General features: G+C 41.4%; 2 protein-coding genes across 2 annotated transcripts in view; both read right to left on the minus strand.

Moving 5' to 3' along the window:
* Positions 1 to 9,759, minus strand: part of LOC146565265 (endothelial cell-selective adhesion molecule-like) — a 54,380-nt gene extending 44,621 nt beyond the window's left edge. Inside the window, exon 1 of the mRNA XM_085288283.1 lies at positions 9,321 to 9,759. Within this exon, the coding sequence (XP_085144409.1) occupies positions 9,321 to 9,390 (70 nt within the window). The 5' untranslated portion in view covers positions 9,391 to 9,759. The remainder of the gene's footprint in view (positions 1 to 9,320) is intronic.
* A 3,700-nt stretch (positions 9,760 to 13,459) lies between these two features.
* Positions 13,460 to 19,872, minus strand: msantd2 (Myb/SANT DNA binding domain containing 2). Its single transcript, XM_085288284.1, has 4 exons — positions 19,429 to 19,872; positions 16,737 to 16,992; positions 16,583 to 16,646; positions 13,460 to 16,460 (listed from the first exon to the last, which is right to left on the minus strand). Exons 1-4 carry the CDS (start codon positions 19,858 to 19,860, stop codon positions 15,539 to 15,541), a joined length of 1,674 nt encoding a protein of 557 aa, XP_085144410.1. The 5' UTR covers positions 19,861 to 19,872; the 3' UTR covers positions 13,460 to 15,538.
* Between the last annotated feature and the right edge of the window lie 1,951 nt (positions 19,873 to 21,823).

Genomic DNA, 21,823 nt, shown 5'->3' on the forward strand with positions numbered 1-21,823 from the left:
ATGAAGCAGCATGCTGCTATATGCACCATACGAAGGTAAGGGCTGAAAGTCTCTCCACTCTGTTAACACGCTTTTCCTAGATTACTGTGTTTATTTATTGTTATATCTATTTTTTTCTTCTTCTTTTTTTAAAGGCATTACTGTGTTAAGCAGCCCAACCATAAATTCCCAGATTATTCTTAAGCAGAATTGCAGTCTCTTTTTGTATGTTTTTATGTGCTATCTAAAGTCGACGGCTCTGATTCTCGGGTGCTGATACATTTAATTGTAGGAAAAGTAGGAAATTAGCAGATGACAGAGGATTATGAAGAGTCACGCTAACTAAAAAATAGCACCGAACATCAGACTGATGAATGACATTTAATCCTGAGAGGCGTCTGAAGAGACACGGGACATAAACCCTACCTGTTCCTCCCACTCTCTCTCTAACAGAACCTCTTTGCTTTTTCTGCCTCGCTGAGAACACGAGTCCAACCTCTGATGGCCTGAAGGCTCCAGCTTAATAATGTGACTATAATGGCTTTTTCCACATAGCTGCCAGTGCCACCTCTTACACAATTACTCCATCTGACTTCCACTGAGACACTGCAATTATGTCTTTGATAAAGCTGGAGAAATTGTTCTCTTCACACAGGTGTCAGTGTCAGCATCTGCAAAAAACGGCCATTCCCTGTCTGTCCACATGCTCTGTGTGTTCTGTAGTTCTAACGTCATTGATCAAGACACACGCTGGTTACTTTATTGTAATCTACATGCTAGTATGTATCAAATGATATCATGAGAAAATGATACATTTTTGTTTTTTAAATGCAATATATGGTAAAGCCCTGTGATAGGCTAGTACCTCTCACCTTACACCTGCTGGGATATGCTCCAGTCCCCCTGTGACCTCGAATTAGATACATGTTTAAGAAAACATATAAAACGTATGGTTGAAAAATTGTTAACGGCTTTTCGGGGTATATGTGTAGGGCTGCTCAACGGAGCAAAGAGGCAAGCAGGTTGAGCTGCACTGTGTCCTACACGGTAATATAGCTCAATCTCTTCACGTCACATACCAGACACGCTTTCCCACTTTGTTGGTCTATTCAAGCTGCAAATTTTTTCATCTCTTCATCAGTTTTCCCTGCCTGCTATTTCAACCCCTGCACCACCCGCAGAATCCATGTGTAGGTATATTTACTCATCGCTCTCACAACTGTAAATCTGTGGGAGGAGATTCATTTAGAGCCTTGACACCAAACTATATTTTGCTGCATAAGAAATCATTTCAAAAGTTACTTGTCAGACTGAAATACCATTAATATGTCCCAACTGATGTCACAGATCAGTGCAACAGCATATTTCAATAGATTTTTAATGGGTCATATCATCCAAAATTAACATCTTTCTTTCTTACTACACCTCTACCTGCTATTGCAGTGCTGAAAATAAATGTCAGTGCTGACATTTAAACGCTGCTGCCATCAGAATTTCAAGAGTTTAAAAAATGTAATCACGTTAGTTACTCTTTTTTTAACTTTAATTAATAAACATACAAACCTCATTAATTTGCACTAGTCTTATTTCATATGTGTACGCGACACACTGCTGCAGGTTTTGCTAGTTTCTCCTATCATCCTATCATCAGTCTGATCACAACTCCTTTTACTCACACACGACATGAGGACTGCCCTGGTTGCTGTATGAGCTTTTCAGTTTGTGGTTAAATTAAAAAGCGCTGGAAGAATTCAAATAAAAGCTGCTGGGCTAGCTCGACTTCTGAACTGCTGTGCCTTTGTTGTTAGCTTCCTCCATGATGAGGAAGCTAGCTCTCCTGTTAGCAACCAGTGATGTGCTCCTGATACATGCTGTAGCAGAGTTCTTGTGTGTGTCACAGGCATCAAACGAGTTCATATTTGAAAATGATGAAGTCTATTCACTTAATAAAGTAATCATTGAGTGTGCGTATGACCTGCCATAATACTTGAAGAAAAAAAACCTAGGATTATGTCCAGGATTATGACTCTGTGAAGTTGTTAGAGTATCAACCTCTAACCCTCACCCTCATTTAGAATAACTTGACATGGTATATCTCATCTAAGCCCATGCCTTCACTACCATCTGTGAGCTGCTTTATTGACTTCTGCTTTAGTTTTTCTCAAGGACGGGTGAAGGAAATGTGCGATTGTTGACAAATTCTGGTTGCAACATCTGTTAGCAGCACTGGAAGCAAGATGCATGTGTTCACTAAAGTGGCTGGAGTCAAGGCTCTTCTTACTCCAACCCCGGTGGGTTGAGTTGTTGTTGAAAATGTTTTGTGGAATTTAGCGAAACTTACAAGCCTGAAATGAAAATTCTGACAATCTGGACAAGAGCCAGATATTCCAATTAGCAGTGTCTGTGAAAGACTTAATTATTAGTTAACAGTTAGTGGTTACCATAAAAGGGCTATTTACATCAGACTGCTGATGCACTGGTAATAGAGCAAAGGATTCAGACTGGCCTTAAGAACCACCTGATAAGCCTCCTGCGGCTCCCTCAGCTGTAAATAGTCATTAGCTAGTATACTGTCAAAGCCTGGCCACATCACAGGCAACCCTGAATTAAACAGTGGGTATAAGGCTGACACTGCAGTCTGCAATGTGTGTTTAATTCCACAGTATATAATGTTCTTAAGACCCCATAAAACCAACATAACTCCTCCACGCCTTACATTTATGTATAAACATAGAGGGCTGCAAAGGGTCATAAATGTTTGAATGCAAATATCAGCTGGGAATAACAGCCCAAATCAAAAACAACAATATGTTTACTGTCCAGATAAGATTTCTATCAGAATTTGCATGAATGTTCTCAAAAAACAAACAAAGAAAAAAAACAATCAACACCCCCAAAGAGCCACTATGTCCAGGTTTCTGGTCAAGAAAGAATGAAGGGGAGGGACAGACAGAAAAAGAAAGACAAAATAAAGAAGCACGAGCGTCTGTGCCTTTAAGAGTCCCCAGGCCAGAGCTGATCGTTGGGAAAGTCACCAAGTGATTTTCTCATGACCCCAGAGAGGAGGCCTTCTTCCTTCTGGGTCCATGGATGGAGAAGAGATGTCACTGAAAACCCACAAAAGGGGCACTTGCCACATACAGTAAAAGTCACGGCTGGCACCATGTCTCACTGTACATCTGTCATCTAACTGCTATTTCCATGTTCTCGGTGAAAAATTCCTCTATTACATCCACACATTTCCAAGTAACATTACACAGGCCTAGTTGTGTTACTCTTTTGTCTCTTTCCCACAGTTTATCCCATATTGAGACTAAAAATAAGAATGTTTGTATGGACTTATAAATAGTAGTAACTCAGTGAATGTGGGGCACGAGTTGCAAATCATCAAACCTCCAGTGGCTGGACTGAGCATGGTCTTTACAGGTCAATGCAGCGCTTAAAAATGCAGCCAGCACTGCAGTGCTCCACATGCTTCAATCACGTCACTAATCCTGTGAATGGGCCTAATTACTGCAATATAATTAGATTAAGGTGTTTGCATGACCCCAGACTTAATTGCAGTATGAGACTGGGATTGATGTATCAATGTGAGATTGTCTGTCTGAATTGAATGTTAACATCTCTCATTCAGACAAAGACCAGAAAAATAATCTTGCAGACGTGCTAAATGACCACTAAGAGAAGAAGAACGTGAATGAAACCAAAGATTTAGAGAATGATAACTGCCGTTGGAGTCATTGTATTACACATTACATCTCTTAAACATAAGCAGGCGTATATTACATAGTTAGTCCCTGGAGAAAGTAATTTGTTACACTACTCTCTACACTACTTTGTCATTACTCAGCTGTAGCCTGATTGCTCATTACATTGATCAGGTCTCGCTGCAGGGTTGGGGTGTCAGAAAGTGATTTCCAAAGTTTCCGTTCATTTTTCTTTGCTTATAATGGCAAATAGACTATAGTCAACAGGATTTATGAAGGGGTTACATATAAAATAAAGAAATGACCTGTCTTTATGACGTGCATTATATTAAATCCAGCCTTTTTTCCAGCGCCTTAAAATGTCTTTATGGAAATGTGATGTTATAGTTGCTGCTGCCCTCTTGGGAAGATCTCTTAAAAACGCACAACAGCTTTAATGTCACACTGGGTTGTGCGCTAGCGTTGTGTTAGGATGTTCTTTGTGCAGATGTGCAGACTTCAAACTTTTTTAACATGACTTCTTTGAATTTCAGTAGATAATAACATGCTGAATGATCACAAAGAAGATATGAAATAAGAACAAACACAGTGAAAACAACTACAGGGAAAGAAAAGAAGCACATTGTGGCTTTTTTGGGATGTGATATATTATGCTGTGAGATTGAATCTGAACTAATCTCCACTCCGGTTCTTGTCCTTCTGGGCTTTGTACAGGGTACAAGTGAGTGTAAATATAAAAGATTACAAGGCACACTTGCACACTTGCACAGACTGACAACTGGACAACAAACTATCTCACTAAAGAGGAAAGAGTGCACTGCTGTATGTATGTCATTATGTACCGATAAATCCCTCAATCTTCCCCCCTGAAATCAAAATTGCACCAGTTGCTGGGGACACATACGTGAGGAGCGCAGCCTTCAAACCCTTGTAATCCCGGCTCAGAGTTGAAAAGGGGCTTTGCTGCACATCTATTTGGTTTTATTCTAAAAAACAGGCAATTAGAGATAAGGCCATAGTTGTACGCTGGAGAAACTGCATTGAATAGCTCGGCTTTTTCATCTTCTTAGAGTTAAAAACATATTTTGGAATTAAGCGCTAATGTGGTAAAAAATAGCGTGTGAAACTTCAACCTACCACATGTCAAGTGTGCTAGTATACCAAGCTTCAATACCTATTATCTTCTAAAGCAGGAAAGCTCATAGCCAAGAGTGACTCTATGTTAAAATAAGACATGCTACTATTAATAATTATTGCAGCACTCTCACTTAATATTATAAATCACTGACAGTCATCAGCGGTGAGGACACCGCTGCCTCACCTCCCAACAGAGCATTTTGAAGCTTGTATGGGTTGACCTTGTTAAATAACTAGCGTCCATCACAGGACACAACTGGAAAACAAATGAAGATGTGCGCTCTTGCCAGATGGTGTGTCCAGAATGCAAGATTAATTGTACAGCGGCTGCTGAAGAGATAAGGCATAGCTCATACATCGCCGCCGCTGGTCTTTGATAAGTGACGTCAAGCTTCAAGATTATTGTGTGTGCTTATGTAAATCCGGTGCTAGAACACGGTGCTGGGACGAGCTAAAACAGCAACTCTTTCAGTTACAATACCTTCATTTTACGATCATATTAGCCAACAATCTGACTTTAAAGTTTTATTCTTCAGAATCTGTGTCTGCACCCCTCACCAGGATGCCTTGATAACATGAACGCAGGGGCGTGAACCACATACTTCTTGGAATAAAACGCTAAATACACACGACAAGGACTTTTAGTGGTAAGACTGATATGACACCAGGAAAAGATTAAACTCTGCCAACTGACACAGCTTACCTCAGAAAAAGACAAAGGGCAAATTAAGCAATTAGACACGAGTGAATAATTAGGCACAGTGCTTGATGAACCTAAGCTAATATAATCAAATTAGCTGACCCAAACACAACTTCACTGAGACAATGTTAATGAGTTTGTGTGACTGAGAAGAACTGTTCATGCTAGCAAAGCTTAATATAAAAAGATACAACTGCTGGGTGGTAGCACAGAAGGTAAGTGTCACGTTTAATTAGGAAAGGTAACACTGAATTAAACAGAGGACAACACTGAAGTTCAGCACTGTGCCACAATGGTAAAGCTGACTATGTGCAGCTGTTTCAGATGGTCTTACTACTACTAATGTCTGTGTGTGAGTGTGTGTGTGTGTGTGTGTGTGTGTGTGTGTGTGTGTGTGTGTGTGTGTGTTGGAAGTTTACTATACTTGTGGGGACCAACAGCCCTTATGGGGACCCAAATCCTGGTTCCCACAAGTTTGAAGGCATTTTTGAGACTCAAAATGTGGAATTAGTGTCAGGGTTAAAATTGGGTTATGGTTAGGTTTAGGGTAAGGGTCAGGGTTAGGCATTTATTTTTGATGGTTAGGGTTAGGGTAAGCAGCTAGGGAAAGCATTATGTCAATGAGCTGTCCCCACGAGGATAGCAACACCAGAAATGTGTGTGTGTGTGTGTGTGTGTGTGTGTGTGTGTGTGTGTGTGTGTGTGTGTGTGTGTGTGTGTGTCACTTGTTTCTACCTGAAGTGGAGCAGAAGAACACAGCATCTCATGAGCTGAGTTTTGTCTACCTGGCAGGTCATTGTTTTCCCAGAGGTAAATGTGCCTAGTCTAGACTTCTTTAACCATTTGAGGTCTAAGTTGCCACTGGTGATGATCTTAACCATAACGCCAAATCTACCCACAGGCAATCAGAATATGTAACGTTTGGTTTTATTAAATGCTCTTAGAAACTGGGGAACAAAGAAAACAATCACTGCAGCTTACACACATGAAAACTATTTACATTTTACAAGTTTTACCCTTCTCCAAAGTACAGGGTTAGAATGGATAAGAGGTTGCCAACTATAATAGCAGTGAAAAAAAAAAGAGTGAAAAATTCTAAACCTTCCTAGATCATCCTTCTGAGTGTGAAGTCAGGCCTTCTGCTATAATGTAGGACAACCAAATACAGTCCAGTCTCAACCTGCGATGATTCGTCATTGGCCAAAAGCGTGAACTGGCACCAAAATCTATGGTGCAGCAGGACAATCAATTAAGCATTTGTTTTTAGGGGGCAGCACAGCGGTTTTCCTGCTGTGTTCCTCACAGCAGGAAAATTCTGGGTTTAAATCTACCTTTTTCTGTGGAGTTGTGGGTACTCCCGCTTCCTCCCACAGGAAGGAAGCCAGTTAGTTTGGGTGAAATGGTGATTCTAAAGTTCCATAGGTGTGAGTGTGGACTATTTTCTGTCTCTCTGTGTCGGCCCTGTGAGAGACTGGCAACCTGTGCATGTACCCCGCCTCTCACCCTATGGCAGCTGGGATAGATTCCAAACATGGCGAATTGTGCCCTCGAGATGACATTTGAAATGCAGCGACTGTTTCGGAAATCTTAAATAAATAGATTTTCACACAAAAAGGCAGTCCTTCTGAGAAAATGGGTCAAACAACAATACGTGTGCGACAGCAGTCGCCAGGCTTCTGACAAGGAAGAATAATAAGCATGAAATCGTTTTTAGAAACAAGTTATTTACCCGACGTGGTCACAGAACACGGTCAGAACATTCTGTGAAAAAGATAATTTATACATCAACATGTGGTAACTCGTAAAGATTACAGGGAGACAGAAAAGGACAATATTCTGTTCATTAAGGTTTCCTCCTTTTAGAGGAGTAGCAGAATTTCAAATCGTTCATCACACATGGTGACTCCTGCGTTTTTCTGTTGGTGAGAATTTTTCGCACGTAACTTTTTCACTCTTATGAGTACATCATGCAGTCATAGTGCAAACACACTCAAAAAAGAGCAAGTATGGAAGTGAAGTCATATGTTTTTGACATATCCTCAATCACTCAGCAGCTGCTTGCGAGTCTGATAACATTCTCCACTGCGCTGGATTTTGAACTGAACCACCATGTTGTTTGTAGGAGGAGGTTTGCTCACTTCCTGCTCTAACGCATACATCTGGGATTCAAAGAGCTCACAGTTTTCCTGTTGCCACCGGGTGCTATTCATGAACATTTCCTCTCTGTGTCTTGACTGCTCAGTGTTTTCAGGACACACCTGCAGGGCGATTGATGGTGAGGTCAAGGTCAGCTACTGTGCTCATACAGTATCTTCCTGTTGTCCTGTGACCCTGAATCATAGCCTGCTGATAAAATTGGTTGCCAGACATTGCTTGCAGTCACCCCTTACAATGACTTAATTCACTGTCTCATCGCAGTGAACCTAGATGGTGCAAAATGGAAGTGTTACTCAGGTAATACTCCCTCAGAGAGAAACTACCTCAATGACAGGGAATGTGACTGTTTTGGCAACAGCACTGAAAAGCACACATAAGCTACGGGCAGCTGAGAACAAATTCAGGAAAAGTGTGTATCTCTCACTGGCTTTCATGTCTCACAGAGCAATATGAAAGTCAGCACCCAGACTCTTGGAAGTGACAGGCGCTCACCTGGAGCAGATGGGGCTCTACAACTTAAATAGATGTTTCCAGTTTCTCCATATGAGAGTGGAGTGGAGCATGTGAGCAGTCCAAAAACTGAGTGTTTGACTCTTTCATTGCTGACACTGAATAAAAAAAATCATTTCAGTCATTGCTGAGGGTTAAATTGAGACAAGAGGGACGATAAAATGATGATTCAAAATTCATGAGCTCATGAACGTCCAGCAGTTCCTTGTTGCTTTTCAAGGAGAATGACTATTAAATCAGTAGTGCCTTTATATGAACTCTAGTAGGTCTCCGAATTAGAAGGAACTGCACAAAACTCAAGAAATATTAATATTCTCTTGAAATGCAGAAAAAAAAGAAAAAAAATACTCCCTTCTAGGTGCAGCCATTAGTTCTTTTTTTACTGGAATTAATCATTTAAAAACTTCTTGCTCCCCAAAACGTTTGCAAAATACTCGTGCAGCTGTACCGTGGCCCAATTTCTAAATCAAAGAGAGGGAAAAGTAGGCTGCTTGTACTGTACAGCTATCAGTGAAAGTAGGAGTTTAATACATTGCTAGAGAGAGTGACGGCTGAGCCAGTGTTGCAGCAGCTATAAAGGGATTATTCTTCCCTGGAAGACATAATCATGTGTAACACACTTGTTTCAAATCCTGTGAAAAACAAACAGGTGTTTCAGCTTCAAATCCAGCCCTTCATCCTCTGGCACACATACAGCAAAGAACCCCCAGAAGCAGACCCTGCTGTCATTTCTGTCATTAGTTACAGGTTCCTGATTATGACTCATGTCAGCACAGCGTGGTCGGACTTCAGTAAATCCCACATTCTAATGTACACTATGTTGCTTTGATATTTAATATCTATCAATGTAGCTGCCATCACCAGTGTGTGAATGTGTGCGTGAATGGGTGGATGATTGGATGTGTAAAGCGCTTTGGGGTCCGTAGGGACTAGTAAAGCGCTATATAAATACAGGCCATTTACCATTTAATGCTAACAGGATGGATGCAAATGTGATGTTAGTCGCATTATTTTAAGATCTGAAATACAAAGTGATAACCACTGTTTGCGTGTGTGTATGCTTCTGGAAATGTGAACAAACAAGGAAACACAACAGAAGGCATTTATATAAGGCAGGTGAAGAAGCTGACCTGTGAGCGCGCACTGAAAGGTAAAGTAGAGCAGGGGAAGTTTCCTCGAAGTAGTGCTGGAGGCTCCCATGGCTGATGTACACACTTCTCAGTTGTCAACGTCCTTCACCAGGCTTTATGTGAGCACTCCGCCTCAGGCAAATAAAGCTCTTCAAGTCTGCTCAGCGGGCTTCCCACTATCTCCACGCGCTGGCCGAGGAAGGTAAGGTAGGGGACACTTCAGGTGAGGAAGTGTGGAAAGGGTCTTATCTCACTGACGCACGGATCCCCTTTTCTGACTTGGTGGAGCGATGCGAATATTAAAGTGGAGTGAAAACTGGATTGGCAACGACACCAAAGGTCATCCGAGACTCTTCTTGTCCTCCTTTTAACATCTAGAATTCCCTGCTTATCGACACGGCGGCGAGTGGGTTATAACTCTGCAAGTTGTCATCCCGAGACCTTTCCTACGAGAGAGAGAGAGACGTGCCACCTCCACAGTAGAGCTGTAGAGTCAGTCGAGCGCAATTTCCGGAAGCCTCCAACAAAATAAGGTCCGTGAAAGACTGCCTTAGACGATGTCTTTTATTTTGAAAACAAAAATGTTCCACCTTTATTATTTTACTGTCTGTAAAATTAAGCTTGACGCAGTTTCGCTAGTTCTCAGGTTCAGTAGGGGGCAGGTGTACGAATGTGTGTGTGTGTGTGTGTGTGTGTGTGTGTGTGTGTGTGTGTGTGTGTGTGTGTGTGTGTGTGTTTCTTCACTTCATTTCTACACTTTGCTAATAACGAATTGGATAATTACTCAGACTTCGTGGGTTACTGATAACAAGCCGCTGAATCAAACAAAGTGGCGATGAGTAAATGAAAAACTGGATCACTTATCAGTCTTTCCAAAACCCTTACAGTATGCTTTTAATTATTAGTTATTAGTTGTTATTATTATTAATCGCTGGAACAATAGTGAGCAGTATAGATGTATTGAGCCAGGCCTGATGGAAGAGCACATGTACCTGGGCTAGATGATACCGGCCTCTATAGTCACTCAACCAAGAGCACGACTCCCCATCTCTGCTGTTGTGGACTCTGCAACATGCACTATTCCTACTACCAGTGTCATTGAAATTAACAAACCAATATGGCACTGTGACTGTGATCTTAGAGCACATGGGTATAAAATCAAGGATGTGTGCAGAAGCATAGAGAAAAAGGCTGGAAACCAAATTCCGGGAAGCTCCTAAAGATGTTAGTTTGGTAACTGAGGGCAGCTGGGCGTTATGACAGACAGGTATTGGATGAAAACAAGGTACAACATTATATCCAAAACTGCGACTGGAGAGATGGTCAGGCACAGGGCTCACAGCTCTTGCCACTAGGCTGAAGAGATATACCAGAGAAGCACAATGGCAGACCCACACAGAGATGAAATGAGCAATACAAGAAGAACATCTGGGAGAAAGACGTGTCACACCATCAACACCAGTGGCTGATGGACCTAAGAGCAGACCACAGCAACTTCCCAGAACAAGCCAGTGAACGTCACAAATACAGACATCCAACAATGTCTGAATTTGCTGGACAGCACCATGACCATACTGCTTGGAGAAGCCAATGGCACGCTATGATTTCATATGTAATAAACCAAAGCAAATAACAACAAAAAAATAAAAAACTGCATTACTTCCTTCACTACTGAGTCCTTGAATTTTCATTTAAAAAATACAAATAGGAACATAAACAGTTTTAAACTGCACTACAGCTCAAGATTTTCTAACAATCAGCCTGTTTTCAACCCCCCACATCTAAAGCTCCATCCTTTTCCCTCACCTCCACTTTAAAATCTCCAGTCTTCAGTTCCTGTTCTATCATGTGTGAAGAGGCATGGTTCTGAGAGCAGAGAAACAGACTCGACACGGCTTGACGTGAATTCCCAAGGTGAGCTCACCATCCTGTTGCAAAAAGAAAGACTGACCTGTCCTCTCCGAGGTGGTCAGATCTCTTTATTTCATTTCCTGAGGTTGCCCAGTTGCCTCAGCAACAAGGGTGAGGCTAATGCAGGCAGACTGCTCAATTATGAGAGGTGAACAGGGGTTGCTCACGTGATTAAATCTAAAGAAGCAGTGTCCAAATTTTGTGGGGATGAGATTTTGTTGTGTTGTTGTAAACTGCATCTGGGCCTCCAGCTCAAATCCACAGCATTCAGGCAAAAGCTGTCAAAACATGCTGTTTTGTATTTAGGAGCAAAAATCAGTGAGGCTCATGCTGCATTCTTGGCCAGGCTTCTAACTCGAACGGCTACAAGGAGCTGGTCAAACGGTAAACAAACCTGACACCTGGAGGCCAAACATATTGCTCACTCCAATTAACGACCTATAACGAGACATGAAAGAAATTTCCTTCCTCCTGTTATCAGTTTAGTTTTTCTTTAAGCCCATCAAAACATATCCTGTACATATCCTATCTCAATCCACTCCACACTTAATCAAACCCAAAGAAATAAAACAGCAAGCAACATGAAAACTGATTTATACCAATGTCGTCAAGGTTTTGTATGTATTTGTTCGGAAGTATTTGGAATGGTACAAATTTTCTGTTTTGTTCTTTGGTAATAGGAGCAAAGAGCTGCTCAACTGAATGTGCTGCAGAGAACCTGAAGAACACACACACAAAAACATATGACTGTCCAACATCTTTTATGTGTTCATACATAATCCCACTGTAATGGTTTATTATATATATTTAGATACAAATACATTCTGCAGTGATCTGACCTCTTAAGTTTAATAGATTTGATACATACAGTTTTGTAAAGTTTGACTTTTGATACTTTTTTTGGTCTAAATAAATTGCACAAAACATTTTAAGCAATAAATTGCAAAAAAGAAAGAGTGTAACAATTATGATACAAATTAAAAACTTGTATATGCAAATTTATATTTAATTAATTTAAAAATAAATGGCCAAAGGTTTAATAGATTATTATTATTATTTCATGGTTCAGGCTTTACAGGGTAAATATTCCTATCTAACACCTAACAGTACATTTAGCAGCTATCCATGGAAAGAACCAGAAAGAGAAACAATACTAGATTCATGTTCAAGAGGAACATTACTAACATCTCAAGCGTAATGCATTCAATTATAACTATAAAGGTGGCGATGTTGTTTGTTTTTGGTCATGTAACAGGTCAAAACATAGTCATGGCCTGGATGATTTGGAGCCTTTCTGCACAAATCATAAAAAGATTAAAAAGATAATTTAAAAAAAACCAACTCTTTATTAGTAACTTTATTATTATTTGAACATGAAACACTGCTCTGATTTCGATATTGTTTCAGATATTTGGACACTGAAAAATCTCTAGATATTTGTCCTAGTTTCAAATGCTGCTTTCCAAAAGGTCAGTGGCATTGTCCCTTTGCATACACATCAAGTATAGAGTACAGTGTCAGTTGTTGTTTGGTCTCCTTCAGCATTTTAGTCCACACCTGTGTCACTAATTTTATGTCATCACATGTTTATACTGTTTGTAAGCAGGCTACACTTCATGTCAATTCTCAGGGATGCAAAATTACCATCAGGTGTACCCTACACTGTGTTGTTTTGCAGTGGTAGCTTGCTATGGCCATCTGCTGGCCTCATGGGGGAATGACATGTTTAGTCTGAGCATGCCTAACTGCTTTCACTTTCCCTTCCATTGCAAAATACACTGACCTGATGAACAAAAAGTGCACTGAGAGGGTTTCTCCAGTTCATCCTGAAGGAAAGTTGTCCAGGGATGCCCAGGTTGCAGTGGTTGCACTGTTGCCTTGCTGAAAGAAGGCCCTTGGTTTGAACCCATGTATGTTCTCCGGATTAGTTGTGTCTGGGTGCTTCAGCTTCCACCTACAGCTGGTTTAGGTTAACTAGTGATTCTGTTTATCTGTTCATGTTATTGCTGTGACAGACTCTCACCCTGTTTATTCATTGAAAACATACTTGAGATTTATGCATGAGCTCATTGCCTTGTCATTCTTTGTCTTTACATACACTTTATACCTGCAAACCTCTTCAAATATGAATCACCAGTAGCAGCACCAGTATTTTCTTCTAATAGCATATGTGTGGTGTACGCAAGGTACTGACCTAAAGCTCAACACACACACACATCAGCAAAACCTCCATTCTCACTGTGTGGCAAATGACAGTGAGTGTCCACTTTATTGTTTTTCAAACATGTAAACATACAAGACAGTGACTTTGAAACAATCACATACAGGACATGGTGTCAACCAATAAAATAGAAAATATCATATTCATCTTTATATACTGTATACCCAAACAAATGAACACTGCAAGGTTGCTAAAGCCAGAATTTTCTTTATATATATATAAATGAATATTACATTTCATTTACATCAGTTCACAATGGAATTACCTGTTGTTTCTTTTCTACACAGTCCTTTCCTGGCACATTGCACATACCCTCAGAAATCCTGTTCAGAAAGGATTATTGGTCAAGGATCAGTTACCCTCTTCAGCTTATAGTCTTATAGCTGTGCCTGGTTTAAACCTGCAAGCGAGCACACTTCACAAACACAGGCACCATTTAGTTTTGCAAAAAGCAGAATGTGGGAGGTGCTAATAACTTCTCAGTATGATCTGAAGAGTGTCTAATTATCCACAAGGATATGGCTGCAGACAGAGATGCTCCAGGTACTGCGCAGTGTCTTACACTCCTGTTAAAATGGTGTATGATGCATCTGCTGCTTAGTTCAGTCAGTAGGGGCGGTTCAGTTAAAGAACGATATCAGGGAATTTCTATATTTTACTACTACTTTTCCAATGGTGTCTTTAATTTCTAAACATTACAATCAAGAAAAATATTTATGAGGCAAAGAGACAACACATTAATCAGTGGTTCAGTCTTTGTTCTACTGTCAATAATATCAAATAAACTTGGTAGCAAACATGCCTGGTGAGAAGACCTCTAATGGAAATCAGTCAAATTTACATGTTGTAAGATTTTTGATTTTTTAAAAGCCAATTTTTTGGATTCATCAGTCAAAAAATATTTAGTGATATTAGAGCATATTGTTTGGAAAGGTAAGGGTGCATTGATGGATTATCTTGCTAATATTTACTCTTCGTTTCTGACCTGAAATTTTAACCGAAGCATCCCGACCTGCAGCCCTCTTACATGTGCAAAATTAAGGCATAACTCCACCAATAATCACTCTGAGACACTTTCGTGTCCACACTGTGACAGTCAAATAAAAGGCAGTTTCAGAATAAATACACACTATGGTCCTTTTGCTGCCATTTTTGCTACATCCTACTGAGGTAGACAGATGCATACTGCAATAGTCACCTTGCCAACCAAACATTCCCTGATGAGGCAATATGTATCTACACTGGAAAAGCAGCAGATCCTTAAATAGTGCACCTCAGCCTAAAAAACACAGTACACACACTTCTTGTATTGTTTTTCCCTGTAACAGGTTAGGCATACGTGTCTGTACATTATGTTTCCTGTATTGTATACTGTTCCTTTTAGACTTGATAAAAAAAATTTCAACTTGAGGCAACTGAAACACAAACGAACAAGTAAATCAGACTCATCTGCAGAAAATCACCTGCACATATTTTAGTGATACACAATAATTTTGACTTCTACTTTCAAACACATTAAACTTTTTCAGGTATGATCATTTGTGGCATTTATTTGTCAAACAAAATAAATAAATGTAGACCGTTGTATTCGTGACATGTGCAAGCTGTCGCTGTCAACCAAACTGCTCTAAATAATCAGCCTCACAGAGATGCCAGTAAGAGTGGAAATGTTTCATCTGGGCATCGTGGGCGCACAGTTCTGGCTGAGAGAACAGAAGTGCCACACTTTTTGTTTGTGAGGGGCAGCCAATCAGGAGAAAGTAAGACGAAGGTATGAGGAATAAAGGTGTTTGTTTCTGACAGTGGATGAGCTGCACCAAGGACCAGTATAAGATCAAGGCCCTTTTTGAAGAGCTGCCCTGGTCCTACAGTCAGAGCAGAACAGGTCCCCTTTAAAAAAACAACAACATTTTATCTCCCTGGTCACCTTTCACAATTTTTAGACAATTCACTAGATCATAGTTTGAAAATCCGCCGATAATCATAAAACTTCCACATCCATGCTTTATTACAGACACCTTTCCTGCTGCCGTATTGGCTGTATAAGTTAGTTATATCAGTACAAATCTGAAACAGTGAGGAGTGGTTAAAACGTTTCTTTGTTGTTGTATTTTAAGGAATAGCCAACAGCAGTTTCCAGGCACTCCACCAGGGAGCCTGCAGAGAGGAAGTCCAGCTCCACCTCAATAAATTTGATGTAAATGGCACAACGCTCAGGTGAGTCTTCACCTGCCTCGTCCGTCTGACTCGTTCCAGCGTTGTGACAGTTCTCCTGCAGGAACCGCGTCACGGCGGAGGGCTCACCATGGACATAGTGTTTGCCAGAGCCCTGAAAGTGCTGAAAGAGACACTGCTGTATGGTCCTGTCCTCAGCTATGCCCAGGTAGCAGTAAGTGACTTTAGCCCCAGTCCTGTCACCACGCTCTACTCCTTCTCCATGAAACTGGCTTTGAGCCCCATTCTCTAACCCACTCTGAGGTAAGCTGTGGTCTTCACTGTCACCCGGGGAAGAGGTCTGAGCAGTGCCATGAGAAGGCGACGCTGCCTCGTAGCCAATAGCGTATAGTCCATACGCCTTGGGAATGTCCCCAGGAAGGAGGTAGTGGGATGTGCCTCTGCTGCAGCTCGTCACCTTTGACTGGGACACACGGACCCAGTCCACCTCCATGTGCAGCTCAAGGCAACGCGCCTCGCTGATGGTAATGTCCAAAAACTTGTAGTAGACATTCTTCCAGTTCATCTTCTGAACTTTGGTCATGATGATGCGGCCTTCAGGCTTCTCTGGGTTGAAGTACTCACGCAGCCGTTTACCAAGCGGCACCTGTGAGCTGATTTCAGCATAGTGGTAACGCACGTGCTCACGCCAGCGCGTGTTGTACCCCACAGCAAAGATTGCCAGCTTGTTGGAGAGGTGTAGCCGGGAAAACTCAGTCCACGTCTGAAAGTGCTCCCACTTCAGCTGCACAGACTCAAGAATATGGATCACTGTCTGCATTGTGTCCCTTTTTCTGTGTGTAATATCAAAAAGCAGTGATGTCAGCTTTTGAGAGGTTATGCAGATTTTATAAACACCAACATAATCTGAGTTGCATTTACAAGGATGGATAAGTCTTGATTCTCGTTGACTTACTGTGTTTGTTCTGACAGCTCCGCTTGGATCTGTAGGACTCTGTGTTTAGGCAACTGGATTTCGTCTGGTAGGAAAAAGCACAAATCTGAGTTCAAAACCACCTGCTGTGTCGTATATTTTTTGGATGTCATCCGCTAGCTAACACCAAACTCACCGGTCTCCATGTCTCCCTCCTGGAATGCCGAGTCCAGCACCTGGTTGCACCAGTCCTCCTGTGAGAAGTCTTCCAGGGTGCTACCATCAGACTCCATCTCCTGATACAGCCCACTGCTGTTGATGAGCACAGGGGCACAGCTCTGGGAGTCCCAGCCTCCCTGACCGAACACCTTCTCCAGCTGCTCGATAGTGTAGCTGCTCTTCCTTTTACCGATGCCGTGCTCCTTCACACGGCTGTAGCAGCGCCGCAGCGTCTGTTTGTAAAAGGAGGATGAACACATCTTTCACAATTAAGAACATTTTTACAATTTTTACGCTTCTTTACATTGTTACCAAAAGCTGACATAGTCAGTAGGTAAGTTTTTTGTATCTGTGTAGCAATTAATTCTCCTAAATGCATTCTTAAAACACCACCTGTTGCTTTAAGGGTAATGAATAATCTAGTTTGGTTAAATGCACAGAACAATAAGTACACGTTTATTTAAGAAATCACACTTTTTACTGCTCTTTAAGTTAATTCACAACACTGTGATGACAAATGCTGTGGTGCTGGTTACACCTATGCCTGGCCCTGAAAGGTGCAGCTCATACCTAGCTGCCTCCTTCACCACCTGCCTCTCCTACCCTCAGCAAGATGCCTAATCCAGCCACAACACGGTCAGCCCTCATCGGTCTCCAAGGCAGAGACAGATCTTATCATATGCCGAAACAACAACAAAAACAAAACAATGCAAAACAGCACTTTTGATGATGAAACATCAACATTTTGAACTGAAATGAAACCAAAAAGAAAAAATCCAGCACCACCATTTAAATGGAGATTACATCGAAATTTGAACGACACTGCCTGCATCCACTTTATCAGGTTTTTATCGCATACCAATGTGATGTATGTGTTTACGTCAACAAATCAAAATCACTGTGTATGTAAACGGACAAAAAGGTTAGCGCTTTAAATGTATCTGTGAAAAACAAAAAACCCTGCGATTATGATTGCACTGTAGCAGTCGAAAACCCAATACAATTTCATTATTTAAAAATCCAATATGCCGGTATACCACCATATATATATATTATATATATATATACACCATATATTTTCTTCTTTCATACACACAAAACATAAACTGACTTTGTTATACGGAATCATTTGTTTACTCATTTACACTCTGCCCTGTTCCAAACAGCTGGCTGTCTTCCAAATAGGTGTTTACAAACAGGGAAGTTCTACAGTGCCATCTGGTGGACAAACTATACAACACCAACGCTCAGATTTGAAGGACGTGTCTCTGTCTCTTTTCTTTTTAAATTGACTTTTTTCTTTTTGCCTTTTTAAAGACTGCAAATATTAGCAAACAGCTAACATTTGCTGTTTCAAGAAATAATAATAATTATAAAAACATTTGCTGTTAACATCTACCTGCCGATAAATCCATTGGGTTCTACTAGAGTGTTCCCACAGGCCATGTTAACATGGACAAAAACCTGTCCAGAAAACTAGAGTTCCCTGCAGCTTTCCAAAAATAGAAATTTACTTTTGTTTGAATGAGTCTGACTGAATGTAAGTACCCTAGAACAACCAATCTGAGAACAGCATTAATTTCCATACGCACGATTCACAGTAAAGTGGGTACCCAGAGACTCTAGAAAGTGAATGATATATTTTGGCGACTTCAAGTCTCCATGGGTGAAATAACTGCATGTGATGCAAAGTTGGTGGGACCCGTGTTCAACTTTCAGGCGAGCGACTGAAGAGACAACCAGTGAGAGTGAAGAATACCGTTGATTGACATATGACCTGCTAGTAAATACATTAGAGGGTCACTTAGGCAACTGGAGCCTGGAATGGCCACAAGTGAACCGCTGTTTTATTAAACTGAGCATGGCAGGAGCTGACTTCCTGTCTAGTTATGCAAAGTTTTGCTTATCACACATGTTGGCCAAGGTGCTTAACAAGAATAAGCCCATCTGTGATGATGAGGAGGGCTTGTTTACTTCCTAATGGTAGCCACACAAAGCATAGATGGAAGCTGATCTCAGAGCAGTTTAAAGCAGAGCCAGCGGCAGCTTGTCCAGTATGTTAATCTCAGTAATGACACAACAATAACATTTAATAATGGTGCAGCAGATGGTGCAAATAAAATTTGATTGAATAAACTAATGACATGAATCAATATAAATTGCAATATTAATAACTGGAAAATATTATTATCACTTTACAGTTTGTTAACAGTAATATAACACTTGACTGAGTTTCTATTTAACATATATGAGTGATGATCATTATAAAGTGTTAAGGACCTTTCTAATGACTTGTGTGCAACATTCATCTGTGTGTCTGTTACAGGAAGTCAGATGAATAAATCAAAGGGAACTGACTTCACTCTAATAAAGGATATCATTTCTGATAATTGAAGTGGTTATAAACAGAAGATGCACAATAACAGGCATGACAGCCGCAATTAGCCTCCTGTACATGTGAGGGAGGCGGGATGAGTGCAGCCATGTCCACAGAGCGCAGAAACAACACGTTAAAATATGATTGAACTTGTTTATCTGCGTGTGAGCCACACTGTAGATTAACAGGTAGCAGCTCCACCTCAGTGTCACAGCTACAGGTCCAGGTGCTGGTGATGGAGGGTTAGTATGTGATGTTAAAGCTATTGTTGCATCCTCTGAAGCTCATTTACCTTCATCCTCTCCCTGCACTGGGACGGGGTCCTCTCGTATCCCAGCTCCGACAAGGCTCTGGACACCCGTTCGTACATGGCAGGACCGGGGGCCTTACCAGAGAACACGGTGCCGGCGACCTCCAGCTGCTGCATCCTCGCCTCCGTCAGCCTCTCGTTACCCCACACCGCGATGAGGGCGTTTGTCTCGGAGGGCGTCCACGACATCCCTCGGCAAGCCGTGAAGCTGTTGGAGGAGGATGAGGCCGTGTTCCGGCCCGCAGCCCCCGAGCTCACGTTCAAAGGCGAGAAGCGGTTTGGCGTCGAGGGATTAGAGTGATATTGATTACTGTCACTCAAATCCTCCGATTCAGGGGATGGCACCTCGGTTTTCGGTACCTTTAACGGCGTCGATATCTCTGGAGAATGCTCTGTGTTACTGGACGCCGCCATGTTGCCTCTGTTGCTAAGGGGAGGGAAAGTGACGTTCGGCTTGGAAAAAAGCACGGCGTGGATCCTGGAGGGATTATGTAGTCTAAACCAGTTTCTCATTGCACTCAGTTATTGCATTTGTGTTGCTATCTCACTGATGAAGAACTACAATTAATAAAAAATGATATCCAACAGGATTTACAAGCAAAATATCCACATTTGATGGAAAGATGAAAAAAAATGATGGATTGCATTTATATAGCGCTTTACAATACCACTATTCATTCACTCTCACATTCACACACTGGTGGAGGCAAGCTACAGTTGTAGCCACAGCTGCCCTCGGGCAGACTGACAGAAGTGAGGCTGCCATATCGCGCCATCGGCCCCTCTGGCCAACACCAGTAGGATAAAGTGTCTTGCCCAAGGACACAACAACCAGGACAGAGGGGGATCGAACCGGCAACGTTCTAGTTACAGATGAGGTTCCCAACCCCCTGAACCACCGTCGCATAACAGTAAGAATAATAATCGTCAAATATGAGACCAGTTCAGTTCAATTCAATTCGATTTTTACAGCGCCAAATCACAACAACAGTCGCCTCAAGGCACTTTATATTGTAAGGTTGACCCTATGATAATACATACAGAGGAAAAACCCAACAATCATATGACCCCCTATGAGCAAACACTTTGGGAACAGTGGGAAGGAAAAACTCCCTTTTAACAGGAAGAAACCTCCGGCAGAACCAGGCTCGGGGAGCGCGGCCATCTGCCGGACCGGTTGGGAGCCAGAGATTAATAACAAGCAGGGGCGGTCCTGGCCTGTTTGGTGCCCTGGGCGAGCACTCCCTCTCTCCCCTCCACCAACACACACACACACACACACACACACACACACACACACACACACACACACACACACACATTAAAGATTGTACATTATACTGTACACCATACTGAATTTAACCAGATAAATATTTTAGATAGTGTGTGTGTGTGTGTGTGTGTGTGTGAGAGAGAGAGAGAGAGAGAGAGAGAGAGAGTAGAGCATGCAAATGGTTAACAAACAGCCATCATACATTGAGAATAGCAGACAAATCAACATTACACATCTTCCAATTAATGGCTAATTAATATTATGCTGTCTACAGTCTGTTACAGTTTTCCCAATCCCTACTAATAAATGTTATGTTATCTTTTTTCAGGATACAAAATACCTGCCGTTATCCAAAGACACATCTGCTTACCTGTATCTTTTGCTTGTTTCTCCTCTTCTTTTCTCTTTTTTTCTAAACTGAGGATCTGATGGCTTTGACCTTTCCTTGTCCATCTTCCATCAGTATTTTTGCACTCCAGTATCAACACCCAACCCCACAACATAAATTAATAGACTAATAGACCTTCACCTTGTATAGGGTTTTTTCTTCTTCTGGGATTTCACACAGAAACATAATTAATACATAACGTGTTTGGATTGACAATATTATGAATGTGCAGTGTATGGAAGCAGCACCAGCAGTCTACACCTAGACCAATGAATGCTGAAGTGTGCATGGTGGTTCACGGCGTGAAGTGTGAAAGAACCTGCTAGTCATCAATTATTTTAACTTGTATTATTTAAGAAGGAAATGGCCCTCAAATAGAGACCACGATGTCACGGTGATATCACGGTTTTAGTTCTTTGGTGTTAGTGGTTTGGGTTTGTTATGCTGCCAGACAAGAATGCATTTGGTCCATATGGACTGCTGGTATCATCTAAAGCTAGCAAGCATGGTTAACAACTTGCATCCATGCCCTCCCACTGAACTTTTTGGGGGATTTCCTTCATCTTTGGAAGTAATAGAGGCCACCCAAACACCTGAAATATCAATGGAAAGCCCAGGATGTCCTCTATTTAGTACATCAGGACTCATAAGTTAAAAGATAAAGACCAAAAACAAATCTCCATTTCAGAGGACATAAATGAATAGGCTGTTTTTCA

The sequence above is a fragment of the Mchenga conophoros genome, linkage group LG10 (assembly GCF_057382185.1).
Source record: "Mchenga conophoros isolate Kocher_MC1m ecotype Shallow Benthic linkage group LG10, M_conophoros_male_GT1.1, whole genome shotgun sequence".
Lineage (NCBI taxonomy): Eukaryota > Metazoa > Chordata > Actinopteri > Cichliformes > Cichlidae > Mchenga > Mchenga conophoros.

Excerpts from the sequence above, each read along its gene's own strand:
- msantd2 (XM_085288284.1), bottom strand. The coding sequence starts at position 19,860 with ATGGCGGCGTCCAGTAACACAGAGCATTCTCCAGAGATATCGACGCCG. Across the intron at positions 16,993-19,428 it reads AGTGCAGGGAGAGGATGAAG|ACGCTGCGGCGCTGCTACAG; the intron begins GTAAATGAGCTT and ends TTTTACAAACAG. Across the intron at positions 16,461-16,582 it reads GAGCTGTCAGAACAAACACA|AAAAAGGGACACAATGCAGA; the intron begins GTAAGTCAACGA and ends TATTACACACAG.